The following is a 22077-nucleotide window of genomic DNA, read 5'->3' on the forward strand; positions in this document are numbered from 1 at the left end:
GAACCTTTGGGGAAAGCCCAGAGAAGGGCCAGCTGCAGCATGTTCTGGGACTGCCAAGTCATACGAACATTCTGGTCACAGATAGCGGCGAAGGTAGCTAACTCGGACATTATCGTGGACGTTGCGTCACCCGGTGCGTGCATTCTGGGTAGATACAAAAGGAACAAGAAGAAGAACAGGCCCCTGTGTAGGCTCAAAGATTTGATATATATCCTAGCAAAACGACGCATAGCCATGGGGTGGAATTCTCCCAAAACTCCCAGCATAGCATCATGGTGGGAAGGTCTCCGCAAGTGGACAATTGCCGAAACAGGAGCGTGGGAAAACGCGCAGAAGGAACAAAGACTTGACATCAGTGAGGACTTTCAACAATGGGTGGCGCTCACGGTGTCATTATTTCATCAACCCGAACTTGAAGTATCGCTATGGAACATTTGTGGTCTTGGAAAGTTGGGATGGGATGGGGGAGGAAAGGGGGGTTATCTAAGGGTTCATTTGATGCAATTGTGATGTTAACTGTTTATTTGTTCAAAAACCAATAAAAACATGTTAAAATATAAAAAAAAAGAAGAGCCAGCTGCAGAGTGGTCAGGCGCGGTAGGAGTGCTCATTCGAAGTACTCTAGCTGGCCCCTTTTTGAAACTGCAAGTAGCAGAAGTCCCTAGGAAAAGGGCAGCGTGAGATGTCAGAGTGGTCCTACAAGAGTTGCAACAAATCCCTTGTACAATCAAAAGTCTCTGACGCATTGCCAAAAGAAAACTAGGAGAAAGGAAAACTCCCGCTCTTTGGAAAGATTGTGAATATTAAGGAATAAGGCAAGTGTGAACCTGACAGAGGGATGCTGAAGTAAAGCTAGGGAAAGGGAACCCACGCTTTCTGATGAGTTGAAGCAAACCATGAACTGTGTTGGAAATATATGAACTGTAGTAAAGATGGCTATGTGAACCCGACGCAGGTATGCGAAAGGGAAAGCCAATGAAAGTGAATCCTGCATCGTGAGAATGTAAAGTGAACTGTATATTTGGCAAAAGTGAAACCCGGTTTGAAGGATGCCTGTGAGTTGGGGTGAAGAGTAATACACTCATGAACACTGTGTAGACTAGAGTGAACCCGGCTGAGAGTTGTCCACAGTGGAAAGTTGCAAGCTGCATTAGAGAGACCGTAGTGAACCCGACGGAGGGAGGCCCAAGTTGCAAGAAGGATCCGAGTCTGGCGGACGGAGATCCAAGGGGTGAAGAGCAATCGCCCATGGTACAAGATTACAGAAGGAACTCTTTGTTTTGTATTGATTGATCTGACCTTCCAAGGCAAGAGACTTGACCCCTGAAAGTTCTGGTATCTTTGAACTGGAGTTACGAGCTTCGTGCTGGAGAGGCCCAGGAGTGTGTTGTGCTCAGAAGTCCTGCCTTGTACCATGCTAAAAATGTTGCGGGAGACCAAGCCATACCATCCTGATTTATCATCTTGTGAACACTTCTTTCTTTTCTGGTGAACATTATCCCATACTCTTTTTGTAAATTAGTGGTAATGATTGGCAATATTTTATTTTTTAGTATAGGTTCTTTTTATTTGACAAGACGCCACTAGGACTGCCTTATTATTATTTGATGGTTGTAGCTTGCTCCCATCTTATATTTAGGTTTAGATTAGGCCTTTATCGCACCCATTATACATTTCAATAAACACACTTGAACTGGGATCACTTGTGTCTGTCTTTACTGTTTCCACCATGAGTTCTTTACAAATAACAGACAAAGAAAACAAACATAACTCTGTCCAAGCCTGATAGAACCGCATCCACAGGATAACTTCATTTCTAATAACCAGGTAAATAAAAGAGGGGATCCCAGCGGGTGAGATTGCAACATCATACAAGACGGGATGAAACCAAACCACAATTTCCCCTCAGCCCTCCCCCTCCCACATGCCCCATATTTTAATACATTTATTTTGGCATCCCCTCGCCCTATACACCCTCCTTTAAAGGGATAGACATCTGTCCACTTCCGCAGTCCATTGGTTCAGTCTCGGGCGCTCTGCAGAGCCCCACAACATTTCAATAATCCTCTTAGCTAGCCCCATTGTTCCTACCAGAAACATGTTCTCATATTTCTTGAACTCTGCTTCTCCCCATATCCCCAGCAGGGCTAACTTCAGATCCAGAGGCTCTGGGGCTCCCATTACAGTTGACAGTTTGAGCATGCATCTCCCCCAGAAAACTTGAACCTGTGTGCAGTCCCACAATATATGACAAAAGGTGCTGCCTTCCCTTCCTCATCTCAAACATACATCATTCCTTACGACGCCCCACTGGGCCAGTGCTGTTTGAGAGTAGTACACCCTGTGAAGGATCTTAGTGTATCAGCTAAAGTCTGGCCGCGATCGCCACTTCCCTTGGAAACATGAGAGCCTCCACCCATTCTCCTTGTTCCAACTGCCCCACATCCTGCTCCCATCTATCCTTCAGGGCGGTTAATTCCCCAGTGCCAAAGCCAGTTATCACCTGATACAGTGTGGAGGTCACCTTGGAAGGGATACCTGCAGGGAGTAGGTTCACCTCTAGGGTTGAGCACTTCGGGAATCGGGATCCCTTCCAAACATCAGAACTGTGCCCACATGACGTGTGCGAATTGCACATATATAAACTTCTCCCTACCCGGAAGACCGTATTTTTCTTGTAATATCTCAAACGAGCGGCGTCAACCCTAATGTATCTGCTATGGCGAATATCCATTTATCTTCCCATCTCCCAAAGTACCCGGTTTTTAGCAGTTCAGGTCGGTGTATATTATGCCAGGTTCCCCATAGTTCCCCTTTGACTAATATGAAGCACCCCCTGGAATCCAGTTTCACCTCATTGACCTGAAATGGGATATTCTTATGAAGGAGTATGAGTGTCCCCCTTGAAAAGCCAGCATGGAATGCTTCCCTGTAGTTGGTTCTAAGAAAGAATTTGCATTCAGTGCTCGCTAGATGTTTCTCGGTGTGAAACGCAATGTCCGGAGAATGCCTATTGAGAAATTGTAGGACCAGTCTGCGCTTTACACTCCAGCATAACCCATTCACATTCCAGGTCATCAACAAATCTTTCCCATCATGAGCCATATCCTGCCTCAGGTCTCCCCCCTCCCAACCTTTATCTCTCAGGCCCCCCCCCCCTGCGCTTCCATCCCCAAACCTCCCCGTATCCGCGTGGAACTCCGTCAAGCAAGACATACAAACTCAAACGTAACCATACAAACAACTTCCCACCCCGTACTCCCCCCGCCCCAACATGAAGCGCATGTCGCCCTAATCCTGCGTCAAACGGATATGAGAGAATACTACCAAACAGTGGGTGGGGTGTGCAGCCAGGCAGCCAATACAAGCCTCTTCCCCCTGCCAGCTACCACCTTTGAGCTGCAACCCCATCTTAAAAAAACTGCTGAGTTATGCCGGAGTTGTCCCAGCCTTTAATTCAGCCATGGGTTGAGAGTCAAACATATGTGGAGCCAACATAATCATTATTTCCATATTTCCATCCAGTTCCACACTTTCATGAGGTGGTGAGATAGGTGGACTGTCCCCCTCGTGGTAGACCTTACACTGTGCTGGGAAGAATAGGACATATTTGACTCCCAGAGACGCCTGCTTTCTCTTAACCGAATCGAAGGACTGGCAGATTTTTTGAGCTTCCTTAGTGTAGTCATGGAAGAGTGGGATCCTATGCCCGTTATAAGTTATTTGGCCAGTGGCCCTCGCCATCTGCAACTGGGCGTTCCGGTCCCTGTAGTTCAGGAGCCTTGCTATGATTGTGCGCGGGGGTGCCCCTGGGACCGGGCAACCTATTGGGATCCTATGTGCTCTTTCGATAGAGAATAATTTTGATAGTTTCTTCGGGACAAACAAGTTTACTAACCACTTCTCCAAAAAATGTTCCCAGCTGGGACCCTGTTTCCTTTCCGGCATCTCAAGGATCCGCAGGTTTTTGCTTCGCAGTCTTCCCCTCGCTGTCTTCCACCCTCTGCTCCAGGTAAGTTATTTTCTGGGCGACTACTGCCATTTGCCTCCCCAGGCATCTAAGGACATCCTCCGAGTCAGAGATGCACTGCTCTGCTTCTCCCACCCTCGTGGCCAGCTTCCGCAAGTCCTGTCCAACACAAGGCAGTCTATTTTTTCTTCCACAGAGGTCCTAGACTCCACTATATCTCCCATTATGTCCTTGAGGGAATGATGAGGGATGAAGAAAGATGAGGGTCCCAGAATTCAACAAGGGGACAAGGGGCAGCAACTATGTATTGATCCATTTTGTTCTTTAGTCCACCCTTCCTGGATTTATCCTTAACCATGGCTTCCTGTGTGGCCCACCCGTAATGTCAGCCACCGATCCGCCGCCTTTGCACACCCGACTTTCCCTGGCCTTGGGAGGTCACATCAGTTGTTGCTGCTTGCCCCTCTCCACTCCTTCCCTTACTGAGCCAACCCCAGGAGAGCCCCACCTCCGGTTAGGGTCTGCTGGTGTCTCTGTGGCTTTAGTTAGTATTGAGTCAGACGCATACACCAACCTCATCACCATTCCCAAGACCCTAAGAATTCGGGCAGGAGGCTCTAGCTTCCCTGTTAGGGCAGCTACTCACTGGAACGCGCTACCAACCCATCTTAGAACTATAGACTCACACATAGTCTTCAGGAAAGCCATAAAAACTCTGCTATTGTTTTGTACTGTTTGCGTCTACTCACCATGTATTATAACTTCGATGGAACTGCTGATTATCTAACTGGTAATCACCTTTAAATGCAAAAATGTAACCTGTATGTAACAATTTGCCCCCTACACTGTAGGCTTCATGCTCTTTGTAACCCTGAGCAAAGAACTACCCTGTAACTAAGACAATTTCTTGCAACAGCGCCTTGATACCTCTGGGCTGCTAGTGCACTTTACAAATCCAATAAATCAATCCTCCCATGGTGTCCTTGTGCAAAATAGCTTTACCCCATACTCCTTGGGGTCACTCACCAACTGCTCTTCTCAGTCTCATCTGCCAGTAATGTCTCTGCTGGTAGCTAAATGATATATTGTTTTGCCCCAATGCCTCAGAAGCGAGCAGCCATCATGCAGATCTTCCTCCCCTCTCTGGTGTCACCGGGCCTGTCCAGCCACAGCGTGCTCCCCAAACCCAGGGGTGCCTCAGTCTCATTGTGGTATTTGCAGTTTTCAATGTAGTCTGTGTGGTTCCCTCTGTGCTCGCCCCTTAATTGTTCAGTTTTCCCTCCTGCAGGTGGACCTGATGTTACTGCCAGCCAGGCACACTATTTTTTGCCCCTTTGCCTGGGGCACCAGTGCATTATTTATATGTCCTGCCACACCAACCCACTTTAGCAGGCTGCAGGAGATTCACTTTAGTAGCAAATTGTTCAATGACTGAGTCGGGTTGTCTGTCCTCCGGTTCGGTGTTCCAAGGGAGCGGGAGAGGCACTTGCTTCCTCCCGCCAGCTCCCGCTCACCTTACGCTGCTTACAGGGCTCACTGCCGCTGGCCCCAAGGGTGCTTTATCTGCTGGGATCTGCAGCGGGCTAGGTTCTTTCTCCCACCTGCTGACTCAGTTTCTCCTGCTGGGGATCTGAAGCGCACCCAGTCTGAGCGAGATCGGGTCCTGCTGTAGGTACCGGGACCGGGTTTCCCGGGGTGCTGTCAACAGGCAAGCAGAAGCCTCTTCCTGCGCAGTCCCAGACCGTAGTTTGTTCACCGCACTCCAGCGGATCCCTTCAGCGGGGGATGCGTTCTCTTTCCGCCTTGCCCGCAGTCTCACTGCCCTTCAATATGGCGCCTGGATGCCGCACTACAGCCCACCAGCAGCCTCAGCTTGCTGCGTTTCCCGGCACCGTTTTCCACCGGGAACCAAACAGGATGCAGCAGAGTGCTTGCTAGAATCCATTGGAGTCCGCCTTGCACGTGGATGACACCAGCAGACACCCTGTGGAACACAGACTATGTTTTTAGCTTGCATATTTTAAGAGGGAAGTTCACTCAAAAATGTTATTGTCTCAAAAGATGGGCCATAATCAAAAATATATATAACAAATATTTTTAAAGAAAGTTCCTATGTAAAATTTTGAGCAAATGAGGCTCAAAGTCAAAAATGTCAAGCGCTAGGAGGCATCCATTTTGTGAAATGAAGGAGACTCTTGTGCTTGTGTTAAGCTCTGCTCTTGTGGCAATAATAAAGCAAAAGCCCCCAAATGGGGGCTTTTGCTTATTACAGACATAGCGCAGAGCATGCAGTCAGGATCCTTCCTGCCGTGTGCTGCTGGTGAGTGCTTCTTTGTGGGGTTTTTATGCTTTCCCAGGCTCCCCTGAGCTAGGGGAGCCCGGGAAACTGAAAGCAAATTTTCAGGCCATTATAAATACAACTTTGTTGTATTTATGATGGCAGTGGCTTTCATTTCAAGTCTCGTTTCAAGCCCAGGAGACATTGTTGTATTTATGATTGCCATGGTTTTCTTTTTAAGTCTCCCGGGCTCCCCTGGCTCGGGGGAGCTCGGGAGATTTAAAAAGAAAACAGCAGCATCATAAATACAACAACAATGTATTTATAATTGTCGTGCCTTTTGTTTTCAGAAAGTCCAGGCAATTATGAATACTTCGCTGGCATCCAGCAGAGTATTCATAATTGCTGCGACTTTAGTTTTCAGTTTCCCGTGCTCGGGAAACTAGAAAAGAAAGTTGCAGCAATTATGAAAACTCTGCCGCCGGCCGGTGAAGTATTTGTAATTGCTCTGCCTTTCATTTTATGTTTTCTGTGCTTGGGGAGCACAGAAAACATAAAATGAAAGTGAAGGCAATTGCTGTGGCGGCCTCCTCTCTTCGTGTTAAGCCCTGCTCTATGGCAGCAGTAAGCAAGATCTCCCAGTAGTGGGCTTTTGCTTGATTATTGCCGCCAGAGCAGAGCTTAACATGAACAGAGGAGGCTGCTTCATATCACAAAATGGATGCTGCCATGTCAAAACTTTGAGGCTCATTTACTGAAACGTTTACATAGGAACTTTCTTTAAAAATATGTTTTATAAATATTTTTGATTATGGCACATCTTTTGAGACAATTAAATGTTTGAGTGAACTTCCCCTTTAAATTGACCACTCATTTCTGACCAGGGCTTTGCAAGCATGTTGTACATTACTTATTTTTGGACCATGCTCCACCATGTTCATTAGTAACTCCCATAGGCAAGGTTACATGCAAGTTTATTAAGAGGGAAGCACTGTTGGGTTTGGGAGGAGAGGGGATTGGTATTATCAATTAAAGAGAGAAAAACAAGCTATCCGTGAACATTCTAAAATTAAGATATAGGGATAGCGTATGTGGGGAAGGAGTAGTAAAAACACTAGAAATGGGGAAAGAGACCCAAACATGGAAGATTAGGGAAGAGGCACAAGATTCACAAAAGACCAAGGGGCAAGGAATCCGAATTTGGAAGTAAAAAAGATAATGGGCCTCATAACGGGTCCGGCGGTAACCCTGCCGGTGCTACTGGCTGGTTGCTGCCGGACCTGTACACAATTACTGGCACCTGACTTCCCGGTGCCACCGGGCTATTCCAAGTCCGGCGGCCCGGGAAGCCAGGGCCGGTTATTCCATTAGTTCTGATTCCCATAGTACTCTATGGGAATGGGGACACGGAAGCGCTGGCACCGTTGTTAACTTATGAAAACTCTGTGGGCGGGTGCCGGTTCGCGGGCAGGTCTGACCTGCCGGGCGGGAAGGCACCCGCCCACAGAGTTATAGTGTGCCGGTCCGGAAACAGCGGTGCTGGTAAGCTTACTGTTTGAGAAATTGATGCAAAAAAAGAAAAACAATAGACGGCAATTATGGGAAAGAAGTAAAAGGGTGGGAGAGGCTGTGAGTCTTAAGGATATACCAATGAATGTGAACTAGGACAAAGTGCTATGGGGTGTTATTTCAGGGGAGATAACTGCCTCTACTATTCAATGAATGGACATCAAAAACCTTACTATTCTGTATTTTTCTTTTTTAAAGGCTTCAACTTTTCATCGTCTGGAAGAGAAGACGTCGATGTCAGAACATTAGGAAAAGGTAAATTTCAGAACCTTTCAGCAGTAAATGGGACCACATGCTCTACGCGGCCACTAATATTTCGGGACTCTCCCGTCTTTGATATTCCTTTTGGATTTGGTTAGGAAGGCACAAAGTATGACACACTAATACAAATTGAAAGAGGAGTAACGTGGGCATTTCTTTTTCCTGTGTTGATTCCAGATAGCAGGGGCTCTTTTTAGAGATGGAATGCTGTACATGATTGACTCTGGCAGAGTGGACTGGGCTGGTTCACCAGACCAATATGAAGTCACTCTAAATGTGCTTCTTTTAATTTCTTACACCATCTGTGTTAACTCCTACAAGCAAGGGATGGCAGCTTTGTTAGAATCTTGGCAGTTCAGGGGGCTTGTTCCAGTTTGCTACAAAACACACAGCAGTAACATAACAGAAAGATGTGCAGCAATGAGGATGTCCTCACTTGTTGAATCCTAATGATGCAGACCTCATGCGTGTTTTGTCGCTTAATGAGGATCTGAAAATTACAAGTCCCAGTCAGTTGTCAGGTTTTCTTTTCATCATGCACCATTGTTTTTAATGTCAGCACTGGCCTCATGTTAGAGTATTTCAACAGTGGAAGTAAGCAGTAGAGAACAAATTGGTTATAGAATGATCCACGACAGACTGTTCTGAAACTACATCTGTGCTAAGCAAACTGTTAATCGAATTAAACAAAATGGATACAACTTGACAGTATATGCTGTGATTTGCACAATGTGTAGGTGGGGAGTTAGAATTCACAGTGTGAGTATCAATTTATATTTTCTTTTTTTAAACAAATGAACCTTGTTTTATTGGGCTGAACAGGTATCAATTCCTCTGGTACAACATAAATATTAGCCCCATTTGCTGTACATGCCCCCCTTGCAGGAAGATGGTTACGAGCTGATTCACTGTTTGTGACATTTGACAACTTTTAATCACAATAGACCTTATTATGTTCACATGCAAATCCACTTCAGCCCCCTCCTCAGTCCCCGCCCCCCCAAAAAAATACTGATGGATTTCCTGACTTGGGCGTACTAGAGAAAAACATTGCCTCGGGTCAACACCAATCTCTGTCAGTCCCTTGTGAGACTTTCCATCCTCAACAGGTTGCCGTTCCTTCGACCAAATACTATTCCTCCTCTACATTTCTTGAGGATTCATGCACCCATTGTGTTAGTGCCTCCACCTTATGGTATAAGCCCATAACCTTTTTCAACCTCTTCGCAGAAGGCTTGCAGCAGGGACTCTGTCTCCGAGGGTATTGCATCTCGTACCGGAACCTGTTCTGTGACCACAACTTCTCCACTTACTGGGTCCTCGTCCCGACAGTGCGGGAGGGCCTGTAGCATTGTATGGCAACTCTCCTCAGAACTCTTTAGGGGGCAACAGAGCCAGTGCTGTGGCACATGCCATTCCCCTGACTCAGCAGGCCATGGCTCAACGCACTTATTTGGTCATTGTCGCTGGTTCAGATTCCAGCCATTCTCTAAGCTCTTTGGAACGTATGCCAACCAACATGAACATTTTCTGCTGCTGCTGCCGCCACCAGGCCTGGTTGGGTTCCCATCTTTTCGCCCACGGTCGAATGGTCACCAAGAGTCAGGAGTTATTCGGCTCTGCCCATCACAGTGCAAGTCAGCAATTGGGCCGCAAGAGCCTCCTCAGGCCCGCCTACTCTGGGACCGTCATCAGAGGACAGATTTTTCAATAGGTTCCAGGATCTTATGCATTTAGGTCCCATGAGCCAGTATTTTAATATCTCATGAAGGAGGCTCTGGGCCTTGCGCCCATACTTGTAAGCCCTATTCCATCAGTAGCCCTGTTGGAACCTCTAGCTCCCTTGGTTGGGCCCAACACCATAGCGCGACAGTGGTTCGGACCCTGCTCTACCAAAGGATCCTTCTCCACCATTACCCCCTCTACTGTTGGACGATGATGTGGCAGACAGTCAGGATAACGATTTGGAAGATAGTGAGGAGTCACCCATGTCCTTCAAAGCCTTTCATGAGAGGTTACATGTTTGTTCCGGTATCAGAAACCCCACAAACGGATCAAGGAGTGTGGTCATCGGTCCTTTCTAGGAAGGCAACAAACAGATTTGAAATCCATCTTCAGATAAATGTGGTAGATGAGGACACGAAAATCTGTCTAAAACCTGTGTCCGTCCAACCGGTATCAAAGAAAGGGGACATGAGATATAGGTCCCTTCTGGCAGAGAAACTGTGTGTCATGGGCCACCCTCTGACATACGCCACTATTGTGGCAGCGACTACTCTATTTGGTAGAGCCAAGCTTCCTCTGCATTGCTAAATATCGACACACTGCCCTTAGCTTGCAACAGGCTAATGCAGAGAATTAATGGCAGCAGCAAATCTGAAGTTCTTTAAAGAATTTGGGGATTATGACTCGCTCCTCCCAGAGGATTACCAGGCTGGATTCATGTCGGTCCTCAATGAGTCCTGCCGGGTCACTCAGGACCTCATGGGGTGGCATTCCAGCACCTTGATACAGCAGGGAAGGGAAAGGTTGTGGATGCATCCATTAGGTGCCAAGCTCTACTAAAAGCCACCAAATTTCAACAAAAACGCTTGACCTAAGTTTTGGAAGCGCTGATGAAAACCCATACGAAACCTGGGCCTTCGAGTGTTCAGAAGCGGTCATTCACCTCGAAGGGTTTGGGAGGTTTCAGAGGCTTCCTCGACCGCAGTAACAGATTGGACAGATTGCCCAGCGCGCCTCGTAAAAAGCTTGCAAATACGGCCCCACAGGGATACTTTTTCACAGTCCTACCCCTCCCGAAGTGATGTAAGAGTGCAGGTCTACACCAGTGCAAGGCAGAGTCTGGCATCATCCTGCCCAATGGAGGTCGATAACCCATGAAAGCTGGCCCCTCCCAGTGGTCCACAAGGGCTACCCCCTAACTCTCACACCTATTCTCCCCCCCTTCTCTCCAAAAAAGGTTCAGACGCTCTGTCACAGGAAATTTCAAAGCTACTCATAGAAGCGAGAGAGTCCCTCCTGAGCATTAGAGGGAGTCTGGAGTTTTATTCCAGGTTCTTCACCGTTCTGAAAAAGATCAAGTCGGCCTGCGGAAGGTGCGAGACCTATCGGTACCAGCATTTTAAGATGATCACATCTGCACTCATTCAATCATCCCTTCAGCTGGGTGATTGACTGGTAGCTGTAGATTTTAGGGTGCCTATTTACATGTCCCCATCTGGGTCCCTCACCGCTGTTACATGCAGTTTTCCATGGGCCGGGAGCATTATCAATACGAGTAGTGCCTTTCGGCCCCAAGCGTGTTTAAAAAGCTGATGGCAGTAGTGTCAGCATTTTTCCGCCTCAAGGTGTGCACCTGTACCCGTATCAGTCCCTACAGGAGGCATTCCGTCACTCAAAATACCTCCTAGATCTCATCTCATCTATGTTCTGGGGTTGTCAATCAATGTAAATAAGTCCAATGCTCTTTTCCACACAGAAGCTGCAATTCATCAACTTTTTCTGGGACTTGAAAAGGGACTGTGTTTCCGACAAAAGAGAGGATTCGAAATATGATGGGAACAACGTCTCCATTTCTCTCGCACACACAGACAACGGCACAGTGGTTCATGTGCCTGCTGGGGATGATGGCAGCATGTGTCCTACCAGTGCCTATGGCCAGACTCCAGATGCGCCCACACAACTACATTTAGCAACCTTGTGGTCGCAGTTGACAGAACCAATGATAGCTATGGTACCCGTTCTGGCCTGGTTATACCCAGACCTTCTGTGGTGTAGAAATATGTGGGTGTGATTACCCTTTTAAGATCCCCTGCATCACTACACTATTACGACAGACTACCCGCTATGAGGATGGGAGGGGGCGGGGGGGCAACACTATTGGACTTGTAGATAAACGACAAGTAAAGTGCCCAGGATGCTCAGGAGCACATAAACGCCTTAGAGCTGAAGGCAGAATTCATAGCCCTCCAGGCGTTCCTGACAATAATAGCAGACTCCAGAGTACTACTACTTATGGACAATGTTGTCACCATGTTCTATCTGAACAAGTAGGGGGGCAGAAGTCAGTGAAGCTGTGTGCGCTGGTGTTGCAGCTTTTTTGAGTGGGCACTGTTCCATGGACTTTCAGTGCAGGCTACTTACCTGGCAGGGGGAAGAGAATTTCCAGGCGGACGAGCTCAACAGATGATCAACTGCCAACCACGAATGGGCACTCACGGCTCAGGTACTCCAGGAAATATTTGCATCCAAGCATCACCCCCTCAGTGGACTTGTTCGCAATGGGGAAAAACAGCAAATGCCTACACTATGCCTCTTGGAAGGGGTAAGGTAAGGGGTAATTGGGGGATGCGCTATCAATATCATGCAACAGCCTCTTTGCTTACGCTTTTCCTCCCATAGCTCGGATTTCCAGCGTCCTCCAGAAATTTAGGAACTCCAGCCAGACTGATCTACACCCCATAGCTCTGCATTGGCCCTAGAGAAATTGGTTCTCAGATCTGCTGACAATGGCAGAGGGACGATCTCAACCTCTCCCCCTCCATATGGACCTCCTTCACCATCAAGAAAGCAAAGTGCTGCATCCTTGCCCTCAATCGCTGCCCTTGGCACTAGGGTACCTGTGAGGAACCTGAGGGTGTCCTCACTTCTTTTCCTCCGGTATCCTCTTCTCAGGTAGCCATGGAAAGGCCATCACTTTTGGATCCCGACCCTCAGGGTGGATATGCGAGAAAGGATCACCTGGGTGGAGGAGACTTGGGGAGAGGATGTCCTTGGGTGAGACATAAACCCCATTTCCCTTTCACAATGCACCCTCCATCGCTCAAGGCTTTATAGGCTTTTGTCAGTCCTTTCCATGTGTTTCCCTTAAAGTATTTCCCAAAATAGAATCTGTGTGATTTGTCTGCAACAGAAATGTTCGAGGGAGAAATGACTGTAGATTATTTGCTCGAAATAAGCTTCAGTCATTTCTCCTCTGAACATCCCCGATGAGCGCAAAGCCCCAACCAAACCCCCACCCACACCCCTACTCCCACCCCAACACGCCCCACTCCCCTACCTACCTTTCCTTCTGATGCGCTGTGTCCCTGTGGCGCTGGTTCCCTTTCACTTCTGTGATTGGGAACCGGCGCCGCAGGGATCTTTCCTTCTTTTTTTAAAACTTTTGATTGGGTGAGCTGCGGGGGTGTCCCCCGCAACACCCCGCTCACTATACTTTATATAGTATAGTGAGCGGGGTGTTGCGGGGGACACCCCCGCAGCTCCTGGGTTTTTAATTTTATTTTTATTTTGAGTGGGTCAGCTGCAGAGGTGTCCCCGCAATTCCCGCTCACTATACTACATAGTATAGTGAGCGGGTTGTTGCAGCGGACTCCCCCGCAGCCTTTGTGTTTCTTTTTTTTACCGACCCCACCAAAAGACCCAATACCACAAAAAGTTCAAACTTTGGTAGTTCAAAATTATTGTGGTATGTGCAAGTCTTTTGGTTGGGTCGGTAATTTGGATACGGTCATTTTGGCCTATTCCACAAAATACACCTGTATGCTACTGGGACGAAGAAGAGGACAACTTCAACAGCACATCCTTACTTTGTGGAAGTGAACACCTATCAACCCCAGTTAGGTACTGTGACAAGGCTGAGGACAACAAGAGCAAAGCAGGACTACCACTTTAATAGTGAGCGGTCCCGTCCTTTTTGGAATGACAATGGAGGCAGGAACTTTAAAAGTTGGAATCCCTAAGGAAATGGAGTCCGCTATGCGAGAACTCCCACAAACTGCTGGGTGCAGGCAGACATCTCTGGTGTAGCGGTGTGGCAGGGGGAGTGCTTGAGGGCCGTGGAAAAGTGCAGAGCGTATGCAGTGGGAAGCGGCGAAGGTACAGCATGCTGGAGTCCGGTGGCAAGCTGTGAGAAGGAGGCCCGCCAGACAGAGGGAAACAGGTGAGTGAGTCCTGCGTCGCAGTGGAAACACTGCTGGGTATGTGCGGGCCATGGAAGACCACTGGGAGAAGATGTGAGGGATCGCACAGGGAGAGAAAAAAACTGGTGGTGGCGGAGGGTTAGGTAAGAATTGGTGCAATCACACTGTGTGAGACTACATAACACTTATCTGCATGGTATTCGGTAACCCACCTTTTGGTATAGGTCTGTATTACACATGTTGAGTTGATAGTGGGACTGAGCAGCCAGGCCTATCTCAAGAGGGGTAAATGGGAGCTGTAGAGCTGTACAAATAAAATCTATAAATACAAGTAGCCACGTAACACTTACATTCAAGGTTTCAGTTATAAATAATTATTTATTTAACATCAATTTTTAAATAAGCGTTCTTTAAAAAGGCAATTTGTTGTAACGTAACAATGTAAATATACTTTAAAATTACTTTTCAGAATCAAAACAAGTTAGTGGATAATCTTTGACAGTAATGGCATTTATATGTCGCACTAGTAAACTTTGCAGATTCTGAGGTTAGGGAAGGAAAAAGGTTAGACAGTTGCTCAGTAAATGTGAGGACAACTAAATCTTCCAATGAACTCTAGATAAGCCTTTCCCAGCAGTAACATTATACAACAAGCTACCACCTACGAGGGACAAACAGTATGATGGACAAACAGTATCAAAGTCAGTGGACTAGAAGAGTCTTCAGGGAGCCAGGACAGCCAAAGTCATTTGGGACACAGTCTATGGATCTGATGCACTTCTTAGATCAAAGTCTTGCACAAAGTTAGAGAGTCTTTAGAAAAATCACTAGTAGGGTCACAAGTTGTTAACCCTGTGAGAAGAGTGTGGAAATCAACTCTAAAGGGTAAGCCAATGCAATTCCTAAATGAGAAGAGTGCGGCTAAAGGCAATAAGGGATGTACCCCAAGCCCAACAGTACCTCTGGTTTGAAGAAGAATGGTCCAGCTGGATTCTGTCTTTCTACAGTGGTGCATACGCTTGTTCCTGAGCCTCAGTCATGGGGACAAGAGGGAGGACATCTGGAGGGCTCATACGCCAGTACTTTGGGAGGATGTTGGCAGCTACAGGCTCTTTTCAGTTCAGCTGCATTTCGCTGTTTCAGCGCTTAGCAAACTGCACTGTTGCAGATCTTGGACACAGGTTGGACTCTCTTTGCTCCCTCGGTCCTGAACTCTGGTGAGGGGCCTCTGGATTTGGAGGTCCTGATTCTGGATGGTCCTTAGGAGACTCTTTGAGCTTCTAGCCGGATTCGTTCCACAGCAGACGTTACACTCAACACTCGAGCCCTGGCATTGGGCTTCCGAAGCAACTGAGAGGCACAGCAAGTCGAGGTTGGTGGTCCAGTGGAGTTCTTCTCAGGGTTAGTTCGCCCCACTAACCTAAGGGGAGAAGTTGTTCTGTCTGGAGATTCTCTGTCGAGGTAAAAAAGGAGTTCAGCACAGCAGAAGGGCTTCAGCTGGCAATTCAAAGGTTCAGGAGGTTGCAGCAAGCTTCTTTCACGGTTTTTGTCCAGTGTTTCTCACAGTGGTCGACTCTGGCTGTAGTCCCAAACCCTCGCCTTTTAAGCAGGTTCCTCCAATTCATGCACATCCTAAGCTGTCAATCACACATCAGGGTGGCTGCCCTGAAAGGACAGCCAGACAGCCAATCAGGACTAGTTGCATTCAGGCCTTCCTAGAGACAAAGGGCAGGGGAGTTTCGGGACCCTCCCTCACATCCTGTCCTTCCAGACACACTGGAGCCAGGGACGGGTTTCAGGGCTGAAGCCCGTCAAAGGCAAGACAAACAAAGGGCTCAAACCTGTCTCGACGCACAGAGTAAAATCCAAGAAAGACCTCACAAACAGAAAATGGCAAAAAAAGACGACCAGGGCCATTTTGACAAAATGGTCACCCATGGGTGCTGTAATGCAGTTGAGGGTTCAGCCTGCGATAGACAAGCACAATGGTAGGAAAAGCAAACCACTGCCACCAGCCATTTAAAGTAGTGACGGTAACAAAAATGTTTACATGAGAAAGTAGTATAAGGGGCTACTAAGGAACCCCCCCCAGCACTCCACATAAGATGGTGTATGCTGGACCTACAAGGAGAAAAGGTAAGTAAAGTCAATTTCACTTTACTTTTACTCTTCTTGGGAACTGTAGTTCTCCAAAAGGTATTTAAACATTGTGAGAAATTTCTCAGTGGCATTGCACTGAAGGTGCTGTGTCACCATGCAAAAAGCAGATGCCTATGGAGTTTGTCAGACTCCAAAAACAGTGAAAACATAAAATTCAAATCAGGTTAAAAACGCATGAGAGAGTGAGAAAAAGGTCTATCTCACTCCAGGGTTAAAATTAAATGTCCTAAATCCAGCAAAAGAGTTTGGACTCTCTAAGGTGGGAGGATTCTTGCACAGAAATGAAAATTCTCACTAACAGAGGACCTCGTAAGGAGCTGTAAGTCCGACCGGTGAGTGTAACCCGAAGTGGGAACACCAGGCTGGCAGGCGGTCATAGAAAGAAAGCTATGGACATTGATATACATGGAAAACACACATTGCTATGAGAAGTTAAAGCAAATATAATTTTTTTAATTAATACTTAAAGAAATGAAAGAAAGTGAAAACAGCTATAAGGCATTTTGAATACCGAATGAAATGAAAGCAAGTTGGGAACACTCTTCCATCTTGAGAGGAATGAAAGAAATATTGTGAATCTTAAGTTTTTGAACTATACTGAAACGATGAACTGCTTAACTGAAAACAAGTGCTAGCAAAGCCAAGAGAGCACAAAGAGTTATATGCATGATATAAGAAATCCAGCATTGGCCAAAGCCGAGAAAGTGCACAGAACTGTGCGTTTTAAGGAAACCAGCATTGGCAAGAGCAAAGGGAACATAAAGTGTAACAAGAGCATGGTGGTCAGCCAAACCACTATAGTGTCAGGAGAGTGCGACACATGTGAAAGAAGCAACCCTCACTGCTAAGGAGAAGCAGTGCACTGGTGTTAATGGAAAAGCAGTCAAGGAGGGTTACCGGTTGCGTGACCTGTAATGGGTGGACAGTGTGATCCTACAATTGTGCCTAGACTGGGTGCCCCCTAAATAGAAACACCCATAAAGAAGCTTGTGTTGTGCAAAGCGCTTTTGGTAATTTTGAAGTCAAGTGTTGTTTTGAAAGCTAGAAGATTTTAACTATTGGGGAAGGGAAACTCTGTGCTTGATTAACTACTTTGAACTTGGGAAAGGGGAGCTAATTACAAGCCAAGAGCTAGACGAAACTCTGAACTTTATTTTGAACACTTCATTTTGATGCTGACATGCTTACACATTGCGTGCAGTTAGTTGTGAGGGCAAGTATAGGTTTTGGACACAGACATATGTTTTACTTTGGACTTCCTGACGCAGACTATGCTTAGTTTTCTGTAGGTAGGGAAATACCACCTTACCATAGGGCAAGTTAGGCATTACTCCACCCTGCCTTTTTGAGTTAATTAAACTTGGTTGAAAGAACTTGAACCTGTTGTCTGTGTCTGACTCATGGTGTCTTCACACACCTGAGAAGCTAGTTTATGCGAACCTAGGCCTCGCAGACAAAAAACATAACATCATTGGAGCTTCTTACGAAGCCTTCTACACGCTCACAGTATGGGAGTTAGTGGTTGCGATTTTGCCACAGGATGTTGTCGAAAGACCAGAATCTACTACAAACGTCCATTGATGATATCATTTCTTTATTTTCTAGTTTAATTCAAACAGGGACCCAGGGGTCCTCGTACCGGACATACCAAGCGGTTATTGATGGTGGTATAATTCTCCAACCCATTAATCAAACAGCACTTTTGGGGTCTTACCCTTTTGTTTCCGCCCGTGAAATTCCCTATTGCGTCATGGGACTTCAATGTTGTTCTAAATGCGCGGACACACTGAATTGCAGGCTCTGTCAGCTGAGGAGCCATATCTGTCCTTTCATCGGGATATGGTGGTCCTCAGGAGGCACCCATCCTTTCAACCCAAAATTGTGTACAATTTTCACACCAATCAAGAGGTCACACTGCCTATGTTTTTCGCGAACCAACAGTCTAATGCAGAAAGCACATTATACAATCTTGACCTTTTTTAGGGACTTGAGCTTCTATCTCGAGAGGACTAGACCTCAGAGTTCCTCGGACAGACTTGCCACCTTTTGGAGGGGAGGTGGGGACAAACGCTAGCAAATAGACAGCTAAGTACCCCCTTAGCTAGGTAGATTGCTTCTTGCAGACCTCCACCTCAAGGTTTACATGCACACTTGGCCAGGTCAAAGAGCACGGAAATAGCTTTTCAGCATCATGTGCCCTGGGATACTATTTGCAAGGCAGCCACCTGGGCTGCTCCTTCAGCCTTCTGCAGGCATAATGCATTGGATTCCAGCGCTAGAGTGTAAGCGCAGTTTGGGCGACAGTTCCAAGGAACCTTTCCCTTCAGCTTAGAGCCGCCCTCCCTTGGTTATGAGTAAGTGTTTGGTACTCTTCCATAGGTATGGAGGAAAGGCGTACAGGACGTAGGAGTAAGGAAAAGTTACTCACTGTAGTGACTGCTATACTCCTAGTCCTGTGTCCCCTTTCCTCCATACGTCCCCTCTTTCATCCCCCAAACAAATATTTAGCTAGGTTCTACCGGTCCTCTCAGCGGATCAAGGGACGGTGGGGAAGCATCTCGAGACGTGGGCTGTGGTCGGGCTATGCATACGTGGGGCTGCCGCCGCTCTCTTAAATTTAAAGGGGAAGCACGCTCTGCTTGCTGAAGGCCCTGAAACGTCCCCACTCCACACAGGAGCTCCCATAGGTATGGAGGAAAGGGGACATAGGAGTAGGAGTACACTAGTGAGTAACTTTTTTCCTTTATTCTCCCATTTCATTTTAGCTGAAATATGTTTTGGCACCTTCGCTTCCACCAGAATTCTATTGCCTATATATGCTGCCTATAGGTTAGTCCATCGGGATCCCAAAAGCTTGCATGCTAGTCTGTCCTTTAATCTCTTCTCAGGGAGCGGGCGCTTGAGCTTCAGCAAGGGGGTCCTTGAGCTGCAGGTAGCTACAGCGCTCTCTTCCTCAATACTCTCCTCCTAGAGCCCTCTGCTCGTCGTCCTCCAACTCTTTGCGGGTGAGCCATTTTTCCAAGCAGAGATTTGGGGGTAGATCTTTATCCTCTGCAGGTGCCTCCCTCTCAAACAGCTTCCCTGCCTCTCTGCGCCTTGAGCCAGAGCTGCTTAAGTTCTGGAAACTCCTCAAGACCTTCCTCCTCTCTTTCTCTCTCCATCTCCGCTGCTAACCTCCTCTCTCTTTCTCTCTGCCTCACTCTTCCATCTTTCCCCTAACTCTGTTGAGCTTTTGCTGACTGGTCGCCTGGCTTACCTCTTGAGCCTCTCAGGTCCCAAGCTCCCCCGTCAGTCTTTGCACTTGCCTCCGGGCCTCTGAACTATGGTCAGCACTAGTGCACTTTCAGCATACGCTCCATGAGAGGGGTAACCTCTCTGCACTTAACCCAGGGCCTTTCTGGACTGGGCGCACTTGTTCCACCTCCCCCCTCTCTTGCACTTCCGTCTGTACATTTGCATGACCTGAATTTTCTAGGCTTAGTAAGCTCTGTCTTGTCTCCCCCCCCCCCCCCTTTGTCTCCCCTCCCTAATCTGGTTGCGCCTGAAACACTCCATGCACTTGCACTAGGAGAAATGCCGTCAGGCCTAGTGTGCTACTTATTTTTTGTTAGATCATACAGAAACCTGGAGGCCTAAGAATGACTACTGTATTCCCTTGCTCTCTTCCCACCTTGAGCTCTTTGAAACACTTCACTTGTGTATACGCGCTGTACAAATAAACAATTACAAAACAATTACAAAGCATCATTGAGGCCATAACTGTATGTCAATGAAGCATCCTTGAGGCCATAACTACCTGACCCTCTCGAGACCTGCCTCAAGCCAACTTTGGAAGCACAGGGGATACACTAATTTGTGGTTCTTTACTGCCTGTATAGTCACCCATTGTGATGCCCATAGACACCACCCCCTACTGTAACCAGTCAGAGAATGTAATTCTCCAGTTGCACCCATTGTTTCCCTGTTGTGTATTTCAAAAAGTCTATCACTACCCAAAGTTGTACTACCCTATATTAGCATTTCACGTTGGGAAAATATGCCTCCTTCCCTCTGTTTAGGAATAGTCATGTCTCTACGACATCCTGGCCTTATTTTTGATCGAATGAAAATTTCCAGACGGCTAGCAATACTCCCCCAGCAAAGCCCTCAAAGCCTCCACTGGTAACATCATAAACAAGAATAAAAGCCCTGGGAGGATGTTCATTTTTATGTACGTTACTTTTCCTATTCAAGTCAACCCCAAGGCAGCCCATCGCCTTGAATCAATCTTTAGTTCTCACAGCGTTGGGTACTTTTCCATGTACAACTTCAAAAGTTCTGCTGTCAACCATATTGGCGAGTACTTTATCTTATCCCAACTTATTTGAAAGGGGGAAATCGCCAGGGCTCGTCTCCGGGTCTCATTGTGGGAGCCCAAGGGCATGAGTACTGATTTTCCAACCTATATATTGTAGCCTGATAAAGCTCATTAATTTTTGAATGGATATAAGGGCCGGGATTGAATCCCCAGGATTCATTATATAGAGAAGACCATCATCAGCAAATAAGTTCAACTTATATACCCTGTCCCCAACTCTAAATTCCTTCATTAACTTTATTTTTCCTTAGCTGGGTTTCGAGAGCAAAGAGCAAGGGTGATAAGGGACAGCCGTGGCATGTTCCCTTTCCTAAATCAAAGACTTTGGGTATGCACCTCTTTTCCCTCCCTCACTCTAGCTTTTGGCTTTGAGTATAATGGGGTGATCCAATTTGGTCTGATGCCAAACTCCTTTATGGCCTTCCAGTAAGAACCTCCAGGTGACCCGATTGAGTGCTTTTTCTGCATCCAACGATGATAATACCGGGTTTCCTGGAAGCAGACTAGCTCGATGTATCAGGTCTATTGTTTTGCAGGTGTTGTCTGCTCCTTGTGGAGCCGTACAAAGCCCACTTGGCCTGAGCGGATTAGTTCTGGCAAGTATCGCTCTAGTCTGCTGGCCAGAATGTATGTTAAGATTTTAGCACAGCACGTCAGATCATTCCCTTCCTTATGTATGGATGCCTCAAAAAATGAAGGTGGGATGTTCTGCTCTGCAACAAGCGCTTAAGACTTTTTGGCGCCTGTATGGCAATGTCCTTTGAAGTCTTACTCCTATGTCCTGTCCCCTTTCCTCCATACTGTATGGGCGTCCCTCGCTAGGGATGGAAATTGAACCTTTTTCACACAAAAAAGCCTTTTCCCCTTTAAATTTATCTGCGCAGAGGCCTGGCCCCAGGAGCATGCGCTCTCTTGACTCTGCCCTCCAGTGCCACACCCCAGTCCTCTTTTCACATTGACGTGACCGGATCTCCTTCACCTCAGCTGATGGTTGATGCTTTTTTCCTCCCAATTCCACATGCTCTTCCTTCCCCTGGGACCTCACAGGCTTCCGTAGGTGCCCTTCCTGCGACCAATCCTTTCCGGCATCTGACTCACACGTGCTCAGCCTGCTCGCAAGGTGTCGGGAGCTGTGAGAAACCGTAGGATATTCTCACTCCTAAACCCCTTGGATCCTCTCTGCAGGTGGCCTGGGAAAGGCCATAGCTATTGGATCCCTACCCTGAGGTCTGAGAAGCGAGGGAGGATCACCTGGGTGGAGGGTCCTTGGGGACTGGGCGTGGGTTGCCCTTGGGCGAGACATGCTATCCCCCTTTCCCTAATGACAACCAACCCAACCTGTCTCCAACTTTTATGAGCTGTTATAAGCCAGTTCCCCTCATTTCTCCACAATTGACACCTGACAGTACTGGGATGAAGAAAAGGCAACTAAGAGCAACGAAGACGATGCTCTTTTACGACTCTAGTACTGGGGCGAGGAAGATGTCTGCTAAAAGCAGTGAAGTTCTGGCATGTCCCCTTAATTGTGGTCAGGCAAGGCTGATTGATCATCCACGCC

General features: G+C 47.2%; 1 protein-coding gene across 4 annotated transcripts in view; it reads left to right on the plus strand.

Moving 5' to 3' along the window:
• PUS10 (pseudouridine synthase 10) overlaps positions 1-22077 on the plus strand; it is a 1772971-nt gene that overhangs the window by 1386031 nt on the left and 364863 nt on the right. For all 4 annotated transcript variants that reach the window (XM_069608030.1, XM_069608029.1, XM_069608031.1 and 1 more), the window contains one exon: positions 8016-8072. In XM_069608030.1, coding sequence (XP_069464131.1) covers positions 8016-8072 — 57 coding nt within the window. The remainder of the gene's footprint in view (positions 1-8015; positions 8073-22077) is intronic.

The sequence above is a fragment of the Ambystoma mexicanum genome, chromosome 4q (genome assembly GCF_040938575.1).
Source record: "Ambystoma mexicanum isolate Mex_15411 chromosome 4q, UKY_AmexF1_1, whole genome shotgun sequence".
NCBI classification, from domain to species: Eukaryota; Metazoa; Chordata; class Amphibia; order Caudata; family Ambystomatidae; genus Ambystoma; species Ambystoma mexicanum.